At 32.8% G+C, this 17289-nt stretch overlaps 1 protein-coding gene across 6 annotated transcripts in view; it reads left to right on the plus strand.

Moving 5' to 3' along the window:
• CNKSR2 (connector enhancer of kinase suppressor of Ras 2) overlaps positions 1 to 17289 on the plus strand; it is a 268980-nt gene that overhangs the window by 123572 nt on the left and 128119 nt on the right. For 4 of the 6 annotated variants that reach the window (XR_012916031.1, XM_012784628.3, XM_012784627.3 and 1 more), the window contains exon 9: positions 14071 to 14217. The exons of the other annotated variants lie outside the window; for them this stretch is intronic. Coding sequence is in view for 3 of the 4 variants with exons in the window: in XM_012784628.3 (XP_012640082.1) it covers positions 14071 to 14217 (147 nt within the window). In the remaining variant the exon portion in view is untranslated. The remainder of the gene's footprint in view (positions 1 to 14070; positions 14218 to 17289) is intronic. 6 annotated transcript variants of the gene reach the window in all.

Below are 17289 nucleotides of genomic sequence, written 5' to 3' on the forward strand. Positions count from 1 at the left end.
GTAAATCTAAGGATTCAGTAAGAGATTAAGAGGGCCAAGGGAGGAAAGGAAGTGAGAATTTACACAACTGGGGTAGTAAATCAACTGAATTGAATTTAGAAATAGGGTTGAAACTTAACTTTACTGCCACTTCCTCACTTCACTTCTTTCTTTCAGAGAAATAACATATGTGAAACACCTATCATAATGTGGAGCACACACAAGGAGCTCAATAGCAATTAACTTTTCTACCTCCCTTCTTCCTTTTTACCTGCTACAATAGTTGGACCAATTGGAATCCGGTTTCTTGGCAGACTGCTAATAGAGCCAACAAATTGACTTCAGATCATAATAGAGGCAGGAAAATATGTTGAATTTCATGAAGGTAGCCTTGCTTATTAGTGTGGTCAGTTACCAGATTGTCTTCTTTGTGTTCAAGTGAGAGGTATATTTGTGCAAGAATGATGCATTTCATTAAATGCAACCTACTCTGCCTTCTTTTTCTTGCTGTTGCCTGTGTCATGGCCTGTATAGTGCTTTTAACTTCTTGATAGAAACATACAGAGATGATGAAATGGAAATTCTTTGGGTTTTGTTACTATAAATGGTTTGGTAGGTAGATAAATTAATTGGAAGAAGTATAAATTATTTATAGTCTGCAATTATCCCTTTTATCCTTACTTTCATTACCATGAACTTTAGGGGTTGGTTATGATATAAAAGTAAGTTGTATTAAAGTATGGCCTAATATGTTTGAAATACATAATTAATATTCTATAATCCATTAATTAGTTGACTAGAATAGCAAGATGTTGTCAATATTCTATACTTGTTTATATTCAAGAATGAAAAGAGAAATGTTAAATCTTATTATTTTGGATGATATTAGCCCAGTTACTATTTTTCTTTAATTCTAAAATTTTCTACCACTACAGGTAGTAATGTACAATATAAAATCTGATCATTTTTCCTTATTTAAGATACATAGAAAAACAATTTGAAATTTTTCTCTAAGAGTCTGAAAAACTTGAATAAATCACAGATTAATTCAAATACTTTTTTAAAAAAATTGCTAGTATGGTATATCTTCAAGATGTCTAATTAGATGTATATGTTTCTAGTTTGCTCTTTTTTTAAAGCATATTCTCTTATTTGAAATGAAACTGGAAGTTTTACGTCCTTTTTCATGTTGCTATATTCTTGGTTATAAGTGGCTTTTAAGCTTTTTAAATCAACCTACCTCTGTAGCTGAGAAACTGTGGCTGCCAGGTAGGAAGAAGAAAAAAAAAATCATGAACATTCAAGAAAAGCAGACTGAGTCCTATTACACATGTCTTCTCTGCCACTGAAGATCCAACTCCTCAAAGGCTGCTGGAATCTCCCAAGATTTTTTCCACTTCGTCTGCCACTACATCCCTCTCTCTGGGAGATACCTCGGCATAGTTTGAACTAGCATGTCTGCCCTCATGATGCACTTTTAACACGTTTTTTAGCTGATGAGACTATTTATAGTTATTAAAAATATTTGGGCATATTTCTAATGAGTCTGTTAAATTTCATGTTAATACTGTTTTGGGTGTACAAGTGTTCTAAAAATTCTATCCACACTAAAAACAGACACTTTCTTCTTAGGAATATCAGTTGAAAAGAATGGCATATATTATGGTCGAATCTAGTATTTGGAAAAATTTCCTTTTATTTTGTGTAAATATTAAAACATATTCACTGTTACTTTGAAAGGTATTCCGGAACCTGATGACTACATTATGGCAAGAAATGGTTTGATAGATGTGGCTATAAAATATACTGGAGTGGAAAATAATCAGGTTGGGATAGTCAAGAAGGTAGATTGCAGCATATATTTAGGATGTTGGATATTGATTAGTGAGAAATGTAAAATCAGTACTATAAGCTAGTGGTTTTTGTTATGCCCAAAATGATAAATATTACTGAGCAAGACTAGAGATGGCAGAGAGGGCAGGGGGAAGAGAGCAAATTAAAGGACTTTGAGTCATCTGGAAACTTCATTATAAATTTATTTATGTGTTTCCCCTTATTCTCACTCCAGTCTCTCATTTCAGACTCTATCCTCACCTCCTCTTTTTCTTTCAACCTCAGAACAACAGGAAAGTATTATTCAAAGGGGAAGTCAGCATACTCAGAATGGGTGGAGAGTGTGGTAACCCATTTAAGTTCCTCTCTCCTTTTTCCTCCTCCTCCCCCCACCACCCCTTGCCTGGACTTCAGCAGAAATGAATGGCTCTGGCTCGTTGAGTGGAATCAATCCGGTGATATTATCTAACAAGAGATGTGATTTATCTCTCTACTTTATAATTTACTAAATTGTCTTTATTTGTTAGTGTTTCTTCTAATTTCATTTTTTCTCCTTTTCTTCTTTACTATTCTCATCTCTTCTGACTTGACTATTTCTTCTCCATTCTTTACCTGGTTCAGTTTTCTTTATTCTTGCCTATTTTCTTCTGTTCTCCTTTCTCAAAGGAGAAAGTATTTATCCTATAATTCCTTACACCTAAGATATTGAAAACTGAGACCTCAAATGACACTTTTGCTGGTATACACCACAACTTATTCCTGTAAATACAAAGATTAATTATGTTAGCATGGTATTTCACATATTGCCTAATGGAAATTGCCTAATTATCAGAACCGAAATGCTTCTGATAATATCCTGAAATAACTATGTTAGAATTCTAAGAAATTGGTATTCTAAAATAGAGCAAGTCAATTATTCTATTTTAGAAGGGGAAAAAATTATGAAGAAGCACTTACCAAAAATTAAAAGAAGGGAAACAATGCATCATAGATTTCAGTTACTCATATTTCAGATTCTACCTTATATATTAGTAAGTAGTTTATGAGATGATCATAGATTTTTTCTTTTATTTTACATTGAACATTGTATATTTAATGAAAATGTGTGGAAACTGGTTTTGAAGTGCCACATATTGATAAAAACTGTATTTTTAATTTTGTTTAGAGAAATCAATTCATTACTTTAAAATCCAATATAATATTTCATGATTTTTGTGTTATCAAAGTAAAATTTATTATCATAAGGCCTTATATAAAGGAGATAAGTTGTATGATGAAACCTATAATGGTAACTTCCTGTTAACCCATTTATTTTCTCTACAGATCTCTGCATCCTGATTTGTTTCTTATTTATGCAGTTCTTACTAGCTTCACCAGGAAAGAATAATTGCTTTTTTAAATGTTACTCTAATTTATTTTTATTACTAGAAAATATCTTTCAGTGTCAACATACATTTAATATAATCTAGCTATTTTACATGGAATTTAAAAAGATTTCCCTATAAGTGATTATTTTGTGTGTTTAAAATGTATCTATTGGCTGAAGTTCTCACCTACTCTGGCTTATTAACTTACTAAGCATGTAGCAAATTTGCAAACCAAGATCAATAACCCCAACCCTTTTCTACCCCAATCAAAAAGCAAGAGTCTGCTATTCACAATTGCTTAATCCACTTTCTGTCCATAGTAGGGGTGGATAATCAGTAGATAACACTGCCTAATAAATTATTATGTGAAAGGGAAACACTATAGAACAGCATATAATAGAAAATTCAAGAGATAATGACATTAATCTTAAATTCTTTTTAGGTTATTTAGCCCTAGGATTTGAGTATAGGTTTCATCCACTAAATTAACATTCTGATCAGCATGTCAGCTGAAATTGTAGGTAATGTTACTCATTACTTTTACATTTCCTCTCACACTGTCCCTTCTGAATTTTATTACCCTAATACTAAACAATAAAAGATTTCTTAAAATTGGGATAAATGGCCCCATTTAGAGCTGACGTTGAGTTCCCATTTTTTGTCTGAGTTGCTGGGATTCTAGTAGAATGATTTCCACAAATAACTTCAGTGGAAGTATTTACAGCCATTACAGAAGACTTTAACTAAAAATTTTATTAATAAAGATTTAGAATGATGTTTTAGCTATATATATACATGCTTTAGTTTTACATTTTGATAAATATAAACATATTGCAATATTTGCTAGTATTTTCAAAAAAGCGTCTTTGTTAAATGTCTACTAGTAAATGACAGTTTGAAAATTATTCATAGCAAAGTTTTAAATTGTTAAGTGTGTTACTTTTTGAAATATTAGAGTTTGGGTTGCTTTTTCATTACTTTTGTCATTTGAGTTCCTAAATTAAGCATGAATTTTTCATAAGTATAGATGTTTTCCTAGAATTCCTATAAATATGAGCTTTAAATTTTTAAATAATGATGCTTTTATTTTATCCCTTAGCCTTGGTGACTAGGAGTCTTTTTATTTTAAAATACATATATTTCCAGTATCTTTGTAAGAAGAACAGAAATGAAACAAAGGAAAAATGGCTAAAATTTAATAACTTCCAAATACATGCACATATAAAATTATTTGAAAATTTAACTTATGCAAATATCTTTATAAAAATCTGGTTTAAAACCTGTATCATTATGATTATTTTGTAATATATAATTTTGCTCTTTGGGGAATTGAGGTTCTGCAGTATGATCAGAGGTTCACCCTACAGCTTCACTTTTCACTATGATGTGATTTTCTTCCTCTTTGTCTCTCCCTAGTAGACACTTTCAGACCCAACCAATTTTATATTTTGGAGAAGTCAAAGGACATCATGAATGATGCTGAAATAAAAACATAATTGGCTTTGACTTGGTTTTCTACAGCATGTATGAATGAAAACCATGGAGCCTCCCAAATAAACCTTTGGCTTTGAGAGCCTACAACATTACCAAATGCCATATTGAAATGGGAGAAGGGAAAGAGAGCTGTATGTTCAAGATGCCGAACTATACCCACAGCTTTGGAATCAGCTTATCACAGAAGCAGCAACACCAGGGATACAAAGCTGCAGTTAATATAAGTGATAGGTTACAGAAGATAGTGCAAGTAACATGGTATGGAAAATCACCATCTTTGGTGAAAACTATGTGGGTGATCCATGAAACTTAAAGGGAAAACTATGATTGCTATTGTCTTCCTCCCATGAGCTTCCTCATGAGTCAATAAAGAAATTCTGAGCGCTAAATAGTTTAGCCCTCAGAACTTCTTGAGTATAGGGAGGAAAAAAGTTCTAGCTTCTTGTAGTCTTCAAGTTGGTTCTCCCTCTTGGTCTCCCTATCCATCTTTAGCAGTGAGAAATTATGTTCTCTGTTAGTGCTTTCTCTTTAAACACTATACATATCTATACACACACATTATATATACACATTATGTACATGACGGAAATTCACATGAAAATTAAGCATTAGAACAGATATATGTAAATTCAAATTGTGAGCAGCTCAACATGGTCCAAGTTTTACAATAAACTTGAGCCACATAAAAAACAAATGCCTTTAAAAAAAACAGCAACAGAAAAATGCTTTGACATACTCTCATTTCACTGGTGTCATTTAAAGTTAAAAAAGGCCGGGCAAGGTCGCTCATGCCTGTAATCCTAGCACTCTGGGAGGCCAAGGTGGAAAGATCGCTTGAGCTTGGGAGTTCAAGACCAGCCTGAGCAAGAGTGAGACCCCCATATCTACCAAAAAATAGAAAAAATAGCTGGGCATGGTGGTGCACGCCTGTAGTCCCAACTACTTGGGAGGCTGAGGCAGGAGGATCGGTTGAGTCCAGGAGTTTGAGGTTGCAGTGAGCTATGATGACACCACTACACTCTAGCCAGGGTGACAGAGTGATATTCTGTCTCCAAAATAAATAAATAAAGTTAAGAAGGATGGAGATAAGAGTAGCTCAGTGAATAAAAACAGAAAACTGTGGGGGTTTTCCCTAATGTAAATAAAACCTTTAATTCCCATATTTTTTTTCAAATGTTTGTTCCTTTTATCTTCTCCCAAGACTATCTCTTCTAATCATGTTTGTAAATATCAATACTAAAGTTTTATTTTAAATAAATAAACACTGGGACATTTCTAAATACTCTGAATTACCTATTTAAATCACTCTAAGCTAGGGTTTAAAATCACTTATTTACATTGAGTTTCTTAACCAAATACTCTTTAGCTTATATTCCTCTATATTTGAACTGTGAATAATTCTTTATTCAGTAAATGAATGATTATAGAAAAGAAAAATTAGCATATCTCCAAATGTACTAGAGTTCAATATTGTAAAACTTTTTAATATTTTGTGAAAAAAATTAATTTAGGTGAAGGAGAATTTTGTAGATTGGTACTCAAGATTTAATAGTTTTAGGATCTTTGAAGTACATTGTACGTCTAAATTCATTACTTCTGAAATATTTAAACTGTATATTTCCTTCACATAGCTTGTTTTGCTAAAGAAATAGTCATTGATTTTAAATATTAGTTTATTAGATACTTCAGTAACTTTTTAGTAATGCAAAGGAATAGAACACTATAATAAATATCTCAGTGCCAAAAAATTTGGCAAATACAGAGTGTCATTAGCTGCAGCATGATAGGTTGTGTATTGACTTAAGTCTCTTCAGTGCTTTTTAAAAAGAGCAGGAGGACATTTTGGTATAGCATGACTCAAATCATCAGACATTCACATAGGCACAGTTCAAGTCTATGAAATTTCCTTTGGTAAAAGGTATCAGTTATACATTATAGCTTGTGATTAAAAATGTATGTATACACAGGAGCATCTATAAATGTTGATAATGAATCTGTTTCTTTGTCTTGGGAAGAGTAATAACTTTAAAAATATTTTAAGAAATATCCTATCTTTCTACCTGTGGTATAAAGATGCTCATATGCTCTCTTGCAACTCCAAATATAGTCATGAAAAAGGTAAAAGAAGGTCTGGGTTGATAGGCTTAAATTCTAACTTTTATGTTTATTTGTAACTTTGGCTCCTTGGGACCATAGAGTAGAGATTATCTGTTCATATATTGGTCAAATAATTCACTGGCTGTTGTTTGGAAAACAGACCAGGGCAAGTTCTAAAAGGGTCAGAGACAACTTCTTCCCTCTGTATACCCAGAGGAAAGGAAACCTCTCATATCTTCAGCACCAACCCCAAAGCCTCTCTTGGGCACCTAATTCAGGCAACCAATTGTCCAGAAGCTGCCCACTTATGTTGCCCTTCACAAAGGAACACCTGCTGTCTACCTCAGCCTGATCAAAACAATTACAAGCCCCATCCACAAGAAAGCAGAACTTCTGCCTTTCAAAACTTGGAATACCTTAATGACCTTCTTGGGAAATGATAATTCTGTTTGTGTTGTATATAAAATACATTTTAATGTACATGTTGGGGATTATATATAAATTAATAAATGATAGGACTTGCCATTGCTTGGAGACACTGACTTCTGCCTTGGGTAATGAGGAAAATAATAGTAGTTCAACATATGTGGAAAATATATTATCTATAGCTAATAATAAGACATTTTGTGTAAGATGCATATGGTGATTTTTAAAATGTTTTTTTAGCCCATGAACTTAATGTGAATGAAATACTCTATTAAAATACTGAGAGAGAGAAAGAGAGAGAGAGAGACTTGGACTATTTACAACCACTACAAAATATTTTTCTGGAAAAAAACTTCACAGTGTTTATATAATGCATATTATAAAGGAGATTCTTTCTAGGACAAATAGGAACTACATCCACTGTCCTATTCCTTGCCATAATCACATCTCTATGACTTTAGGTCTAAAGTATCTAAGATAGAAATCCTATTTTTTTCCAAGTTTTTGATACTTTGGGGTAAAGACTATATAGCTAATAGTAATATATTAGTAATATCAAGTATATTACTTTGTTTAGATGTGACGTTGTTTAATCTTTTCTATAACAGATTAAGTATATTAGAGAAAATTTTAATACTACATCTTGGTTTTACATTCAAAACTTAACCCTTCTTTGGAGTTTCAAGGCCCTTTATTATCTCTGAAACATATATCTTCTCGTGTCATCGTTATCACCTCACTAGTAAAGTTATACAAACATTGTGCTATGAGATTCATATGAGAAAAATATGACGCCAGCTATAAGAAGAGACTTTATAATGGATGTTGCATGTAAGGTGAACATTTATGGTAAAATTTTATATATGAGAGAAAAATTATAAGCAGAATGAAGAGTGCTTTTGCAAAGATTTAGCTGAAGAGAAAGGCACAGTGTTTGAGGGGAACATATATTTGCTACTCAACTAACTTTTTAAATGATCAACTTTTAAAAAGCCTTTTATGATTATCGCTCCACTGTTTCTTTCTCCTGCCTCATGACTCTTTCCCTTGTTCTGTCATTCAACTATACGGAACTAGTGAAAATCGCTCAAACTTGCGATACTTTGTCTCACAGCTTTCTTTATCTCCTCAACCTCCACATCCCTTTCACCTGTCCAACTTCTAAGGAATTCAGCTTAAACTAATTGGAAACCTTCCTTGAATCCAAAAGGATGAGTTAGGTCCTCTTTTGGGGGTTCCCATTGCACTCTGTATTCACCCTCTTGCGATACTTTTCTTACTATATTGTAAATGTTTATTGACTTGCTCAGCTCTCCCCTTGCTCATTATGCTCTTTAATGAGGCACAGACTGCGCTTCATTCACCATGCTATTCATACTCCATGGAAGACACACAATATCCATAACTCAATTTATGAGTTATTATGTCTAGTCTTAAAAACATATTAAGCACCTAAAATATTCTAGACAATGGCAAGTCACTGCCTTCAAAGAGCTCATCATCTATTACAATGATTCCCAGACCCATAGCATCAGCATCACTTGGGAACTTGTATTAGAAAAAAAAAATTCTCATGCCCCACCCCAGACCTACTGAATCAAAAACTCTGGGATTACAACTCAGCAGTCTGTCTTTTAACAAGCCTTTTGGGTTATTCTAGTATTTGCGGAAGTTTGAGAACCATATTGAAGAAAAATAATTGGAGTCAAAGCTGTGACCATATTGATGAAGGACCTATTCAAGGATTGATTCTTTACTTAGGCCTTTGGGAAACTATTCAAAGGTTTTGAAGGGTAGGATACGTTTACACTGTAGCAATATTTTCAAGCTTCAAAAGACTAGAAGCAGAAACACAAATTAAAACTGTATTTTAAGTCTAGCAGGTAGGTACCCAAGCCAGAACTAAGGCAGTGAGAAGAGGTTTTAGTTGCTAGGATCTGTTCTTTAGGACACATACATGGATTAAAAGAGAACAGTCATAGATCACTCCAAACTTGAGAGGATGATGGGGAACTTTTTTTGATGAATGAAAGTAAAGAGATAATGAGTTTGATTTTTAAAGTGTTGCATTCATTTGAACCACCAATGGATATTCTGGGGAAGATACTGTGCTTTAGAATTAAAAAGGCTTTCAATTCTGGCTTTGCCACTTACCATTTTTGTAATCTTGGCTAAGAAAATAATCTCTCTTTGCTTCAGTTTCTTCATGTGTAAAATGGGTTTAATAGTTTACCTCATTGGGCTGTTGTAAAAATAAAAATATAAATTAAAATAATGTAGACGTGAAGAATCTAGCACAGTGAATTGTTTGGTGCTTGTGATTATTCAGTAGCTATTAGCATGGATGAACAGAACATTCGGAAATATATGACTAGAGTTCTTAATGGGAAGCAGGGATGGTTAGAAAAATTTGGAGTCATATGTAGGAAATTATTAGTGGAAGCTCTTGAAAGAGAAGAGATTATTATAAGAAGACAGCATGAAATATTAGAAAGGTGTTTAACACTCAGCCTAGAGGAAACACCTACGTTTATTAGTTGTGAAGAGCAAGAGAAGATGGAGGACAAGTAGGCAGAGATGTAGCAGTACCACATTCTTTTACTCAAGCTAATCTATTATCATCTATTTGCATGTTTCTACCCACTCTGTGTGTTAGAGTTGGGATGTACTATGACTTTGGAGTTACCTAATTATTTGACCTGTGTAAATATATTGAAAAATTTCTTTGATATTGAGCTCACTATTTCACAAGTCATCCAATTCCTTTTATGGATATCTTTGACTCTTTGACTATTAGAATGTTTTTCTTCATAGTTATCTGTAACCTGTTACCTCTTTAAATTTTGTGCCTTATTTAATTTCTTCCTATATCTGTAGCTTATACAGATAACCATAGGACCCCTTCTTCCTTTTTTCAAAGTTCCCTCTATCTCCTGCTACATAAAAGCCTTCATTGCAGCCAATGCAAAGAATACTTTATGATTATTTTTCATATTAATTACTATTACATCTTTGCATGGTTTCTAATTCAAGTCTATCACACTTAATATTTTATAACTATAATCAGAAACTTAAGTAAGAAAATGGAAACCTAATCTTAAAAAATGATTAGCATGTATTTACATATTTTGACATGTGTATTATTATATTTAGCTCCTAACATGGGAACTTCCAACCTTCTTGAAGTTGTAACACACATACTTGTCTCATTTTATCTTACTATCTACTCACATTCCACCATATTCTGTCAACCATAAGTATCTCAGTAAGTTAAAAAGGAAATTAATTAATTTCAAGAATTTACTATATCTCATTATATGCCTGAAGATGTATTAGGATATCACAGAACCAGGGCTGAGAATCATTTTTCCTGGTGCTCTAGGATCATGTCATATTTGTCCTTGAATAGAATATGGTAAAATCCAATAAGTGGGGACAGTTGTTAAGAATTATACATAGTAGGCCGGGCGCTGTGGCTCACGCCTGTAATCCTAGCTCTTGGGAGGCCGAGGCGGGCGGATTGCTCAAGGTCAGGAGTTCAAAACCAGCCTGAGCAAGAGCGAGACCCCGTCTCTACTATAAATAGAAAGAAATTAATTGGCCAACTGATATATATATAAAAAATTAGCCGGGCATGGTGGCGCATGCCTGTAGTCCCAGCTACTCGGGAGGCTGAGGCAGAAGGATCACTCGAGCCCAGGAGTTTGAGGTTGCTGTGAGCTAGGCTGACGCCACGGCACTCACTCTAGCCTGGGCAACAAAGCGAGACTCTGTCTCAAAAAAAAAAAAAAAAAAAAAAGAATTATACATAGTAGATAAGATAGGAAGTAATTTAGAAATGATCCAAATTGAGGAGTTTGAGAAGAAAGGACTATTCAAATGAGAAAGGAATGAATACTTATTGCTGTTTATGTGTATACAAGTACTAGGATGGGACTGATATAGCTAAAACTTCCTTATTAATATGTTACTGAGAAAAACGTTACACATAGGCTGTGAAATAGTCAGCAGGCTTCATTCCCATTTGGTAAATACTAAGTAAAACTGACTTAATGCTTAAGTGGAGTATCTACTGAAATCATTCATTGATTCAAAAATCAGTGGATAATGTAGTTCTTGACTTATTGAGCTCATCTGAGTAATAAATGTGTCTTCTCGGTTGCTGATCATCTAAAAGTATATTGCACAGAGCAGCTTTGATTTCCCCATCACTACCTTTTATCTTTTAAATAGTGTTGCCTTTTTGGTTCTGTACTTTTTGTGGAAATTTTCCATCCATAACAAACAGTCTTGATTAAGTAATTCATAAAATTTATGGTTTTCTAATTGGAATATTACTATTCACGGATTAGGTCCTTGTATTTTGTTGGTTTTATTTATTTGTTTATAACAGTAACTCATGTTTATTGCCAAAGTTCAGGAAATAAAAGTATAAAGAAGAAAGTATATATTGCAAGTCCTTGCTCCCTTTAGTGTAACCACTGTTAATGGTGTTATATATCTTTCTGTGTTTTCTATATCTATATACATTTTTAACAAAAGTGGAAATGAATTACACTTGCTATTTTGGAACTTACTGTTTTCTACCCAATAATTTTTATATTTCTTATAATGTACATTTGCATAGTATACAGTTTTTGGTTGGCTTAAACAATACTGTGATACACGTGTTGCACATTTATCTTTGTGCTTTTATCCAGTCATTTCTTTGTGGTAGTAGAAGTAGCATTTGGGAGCCAAAGATATATGCTATATATAGTTCTTGGTGTATATTTGTTTGCTTTTGTCCAAAACATTGCTCATGTTATGTTGATAATAGTGGAAAGACTGACCAAAAAGTAATAAAATTATATATCAAAATTTTCTGCCATTAAATAACATTCAGCTGTAAAGTTAAAATCCATGCAAATTAACTTTCTTATCAGAAATCAATTTTACTTTCTCATTGAAAAGCAGTTCTATTTTTTGGAATTGTGTGCTTAAAAAGAGCATGTAGAAAGTGTAAAAGAACAGGATGAATCAAATTACACTGAAAATTTCACAGGGAAACACTATCTAGCCTTAACAATCTTCAACTAGTCACAATGATCATATCATGAAGTAAAATCAGAAGAAATTGGTAGGTAAAAATCAATGTGTAATTCATTGTTGAGAATAGATATGCTGGAAGAAAGATGTGGCTGTCACATTGACTGCTTGAATACAGTTAGCAATTATTTGAATAAAGAAAATAAATAATAACTCCCTTTGCTTTGACTTTTGGCCTGTAGAAATGGCTGTAGGGACACTACTCAGCTATCAGAGGAATCAGAATCAATGCAGTATACTTTTGGACACATAATAATCCCCACTTACATATAATGAGAGGCATTTGACCATTTCCATTACTGTAATTGATCTGCATTAATGTGAATTTTTAAAACTGGCAGTCACTTATTCATGTTAGCCAAGTATCATAATGAGCATTTTGATTCATATCCGAGACCCCTGAGGTTTCAAGTATTATAATGTCCCACTTCTTTTGTTCTAACTTTTTCTCTTCACCATTTTTCATCTATAGTTAAGATTATAATTTAAATGAATGCTCATTAAATATACCAGAATCTCCCATTATTCTACAGTAGCTATGTTCCAAAGTACCTCTTCTTCATAGTCTCTGGGGATCCATGCTTCTTTTGGTGGAAATTCTTATTCTCTCCAGCTGACTAATATCTTCCAGGCAAAAACATAATGAACAGTAGACAAAAGGCACCCATTCTATTTCAGTTGGGTGCCTATGAAGAAACTAGATCACTGTTCAGACCATTTGCTAAATCCTGCTTGCTATCTAGGATAAATTTTATCCTAGTGTATTTATACAACACATCCTGGAAAATTATAATCCATTAAACTTGGGATAAAAGGTTCTTCTCTCTTTTAAATGTGAAATATATTTTTTTAAACAAACCTTGGAATAATAGGTATTTTTAATCTATTTATTTAAAGCATATTCTAGGATTTCAGTTACTTGATACTGCATCACTAGTCCATTTTAAAAGCAAACTGACAAAAATTATTCTATGTTCAGAATTTTAAAAGTGTGTTGAGTGAAGTAATTTAACATGGGTAGCAATAGAGCCAGGTTTCAAGACATAAATTTATTGAGTACTTTTGCTTTAATTATATGATATATTTTGAGGTGATATTAAAATAGAATGGCTTCATTAAATATAGCACACTGTATTTTAGGTTTATAGGGTTGTTTGGAACACATTTTCAATAGCTGCTGTATTGGAGTAGCATTACCTTGTCATTTTTTATTTTATGTTTATAGCGTGGTTAAAGGTTCATTTTATTGATGCTGTTGTCCATGCATCAGAATGTTGCCTTGGTGTGTCAGTACCAGCTATTGGTTGTAAGATGTCAGTTTAATTTACAGACACTTGTACCACATTATCTCTAAAAGATGGTGATGAGAAAGCATGTGGTGTAGTTTGTAAGCTCAGGACATTGCCAGATCCTTGTTTTGGGTTATGTGGCTTTTTAAATTGTACTTGTGAACAGAGGTTGTGGATCTAGACCTAGCAGCTGAGCAACATTAATGGTGACATAATTTCTTTACCTTCTAAATTACTCCATTGGTAGGATACCTTTTTAGTCTCTGCTTTGACATGGTAAATGTCCATTATGTTGTCTCATAATGATATGGACTAATGCATAACATGGTTTATCAATTCAAAGATAAAATTTCTCTCTTGAGTATATATCTCCTGAAAATTGACAGGATGGTACACCAATTATGTGATTTTTTTTACTAATCTTATTAAAGGGGGAAAACATTAAATCATTGAATACTGTACCTCAATTTTATTGTAATGATTTTGCTGGTTACCAGGTGGGGTGGCAGTTGAAAAATTTGGTGAATGCACTACGAGAGGACCCGAGTGGTGTTATCTTAACTTTGAAAAAGCGACCTCAGAGCATGCTTACCTCAGCACCAGCTTTACTGAAAAATATGAGATGGAAGCCCCTTGCTCTGCAGGTAATGAAGCTTAATCATAAGTCATACACCATCATTTTAGCCATAGATTATCTCAGTAATGCTTCTTTATTGTGCCTCATCTCAGCAGCATATGGATTAATCTTGTATGCTTTTGAAAATTTGTTTGTGAAATGATCTCTTCACAGCTTATCCTAATAGGCTTAATTGTGATAAAATCTGAGAGAGAAACTAAAGCCCAAATGAATAAGAACTCTACCTTAATTTATAAACATTTAAAACATAATTCTAAAAAGTCACAAGTTATTTCATGCCAAAATATAGATAGAAATGAAAATAAGATGTTTCATTTTTGTGATACCATCTTCTATTTTATAAGTTATATGCACTTCTGGAAGAAGCTAAATGATAGTTTATAGAATTGTTTTAAATCAGGTCATAAGATAGTAATAATAACTTATAAATAGGAAAATGAAATTTTAGATTAGTAACTAAAATGTTCCTAGTACATTTCTCCTGACTGGTCATTTTTCTCTTTCCACCTTGTAGGGTAGCAAAAATAGAGAAATTGTTGTATCAGAATTTTTATATTTTTCTTCAGCATCAAACATCACTCTAAAATATTACTCTGGATGTTGATAACTTATATTTATTAAGAGTTATCTAGAAAGTTATAAAATGTGATTCTGATTGATGAAAGGCAAGGAAGTAATATATTTTCTTCCATTTCAGTCAGGATATGATCTTTAAACACATCATAGAAATTTTTGCCCTTCACAAAACTTACATTTTTAAAAAATAGGAGACTGTTACCTTTTCTTAGAAGTCTAATTTTTAAACAAAATTTTAATTGCCCATCGTGCTAGAACATTACCCATTGTTCTGATTAAAAAGAAAAGCAGTATATATAATGCATTGTTGTCACTGCTATGTAAATTGTTATTAAGCTCTATGTTAGTACCTTTTATCAGTCATAGATTTTTTTTCCTAATATGTAAATTCTCCATTACATATTAATAGCCTTATAGGTTATGATGATTTCTCATTGTTTAAACTTTACTACTTACTGGCCTGAGAGTTGGCATTATACGTTAATCATATAAAAACACATAACGTGTTCCAACATTAAGGTCTTTAAAATTTTTATGTGAATCTTTCTATTTTTCAGATGAATATATATAAAACTGTATTAATATGTCCAAATGCCTTTGATTTGCAATATATGTTTATTATCGCAGATATTTGATGCTCATTACAGTTCCGAGGTCACTGTTTGCCTCATTATCTAAGATATAGATGAGCAAATCAGACTCTCCCATCATATCATTTTTTTCTCATTGCTTCATAAATTGCTTTGTTGTTCCACTTTAGAGTTTCCTGTTGACATGGCTTCCCCAAAGATCCTTCTCCAAAGTCTGAGGGGGTGGGAACTCTGAAGAAGAGTCCTGCACTTTCAGCTATTAGGTTTATTTCTATGTGTATGTGCAGTAAAATTTAATCACTCATCTTCAGTCACTCAAATTTCGCATTGAACACCAAAAAGACCCTAGTTTCTTGTTGATCCATGCACGCTGTTTGAGGGAATATCTCTAGCAAATAAATTGATAATTTGTTCCCCTGTTATATTCCTTTCCACAAGCACGAACTGGAGAATTAAGGTAATGGCAGTACCTAGTAAGAATCATTTTTATATTAAATGCTGAAAAAATTGAAAGACCAGCATCTTTGTTACACATACATTTGGTATATGTATTCAAAGCTAGAGAACAAAGATTCTAAAAATTACATCATTCCCTACCCTATATTTATAGTAGACTTTTAAGGCACTGTTTCTAGGTCTGTTCCTAAATGCCAAGATATGTGCCTCATTGGATCACTAATTATATTTGTTCCTCATTGCTTGTTTAGCCGTGTTGCATATATTTGTAAATTTACTTTTTCAGAATGCCAAAATCTGGAAAAAAAGGAAATCAGCATTACTTAAGTGCTTATATATATTGACATTTTTGTAAATCTGTTATTTCAACTAAATTTGGTTCACCTAAAAAGTATTACCTAAAGTCAACCACCTATAGATAAATAGGGGGGGAAACTGCTTTTAACATTTTTGAAAATTGCTTCTTCAGTGGTTGGCTTTTTACAGACCAGAAGGAAGAGTATTGATGTGAATTATAATACTGTCTAGTGGTGCTAAAATAAAGTCTTAGGAATAAGTTCCATGGCTAAGTCCTCTAACATACCATATCACCAAACAACAACACTGCCAAATCTCCCTGCAAACTATTTTGAAGACCTGAAATTGTACCATTACAGGATTCTTTCCTGATACTAAGGTTTTGGCCTGTACTAAAATTCAAAGACACCCATAAGCATAATGAAAACTATCTGGTCAGAATTTTTATAGATTATGGATTTAGACACAAAAAAGATACACAGGACTTCAGGGTACCAGGATCTGGAGGTTGAAGGTAGACTGCTTCCAGAGGGGGGAAATCAAAGAAATAGTAAGATAAGAAGATTGTGACAGTGGTTTTGGATTCTTTAATGACTTAATTTGAGATCATATTTTCTTTCTAGCACCTAAAAAATGACGTCAGATGTAAAACATAAGTGCTAAATGTAGCAGCAATCCTCTGTGTAGACACAAGTGCCATTCTAATAAGATAGTACAGTAGTATTCTTGCTTCAGGTATGTGTACAAATATGTTGGAGCCCAAATGCCCATTAACTCACCTCAATATAAATCTTTAGCATTCAATCTTGAATAACTGGACATTAGGTTATTTCTTTTTTCATAGGGTATACCAGTAGTCTACTAGCAGTTATTTAAAATAGAAGATACAAAAGGAAAGAATCGATGGCATTTATTTAACTCAATATGTCTATTCATGTTTTACTTGTACTATACCAAGTTTTATTTACCTGCTAGCATTTTCAGATGAAATATAACCAAGTTTGTGTAGCATAGAGATAGATACTATCTTTTATATAAACAACTTTATCCTAACATAAGGAATAATGATTTTTTTAAACTAACAAGGAAATAGTTATTAGCGACCCAAATAAAGCAACCTTATCTACCCTAAGGCAGAAGATTTTTAAAGAATAACTCAG

The sequence above is a fragment of the Microcebus murinus genome, chromosome X (genome assembly GCF_040939455.1).
Source record: "Microcebus murinus isolate Inina chromosome X, M.murinus_Inina_mat1.0, whole genome shotgun sequence".
Lineage (NCBI taxonomy): Eukaryota > Metazoa > Chordata > Mammalia > Primates > Cheirogaleidae > Microcebus > Microcebus murinus.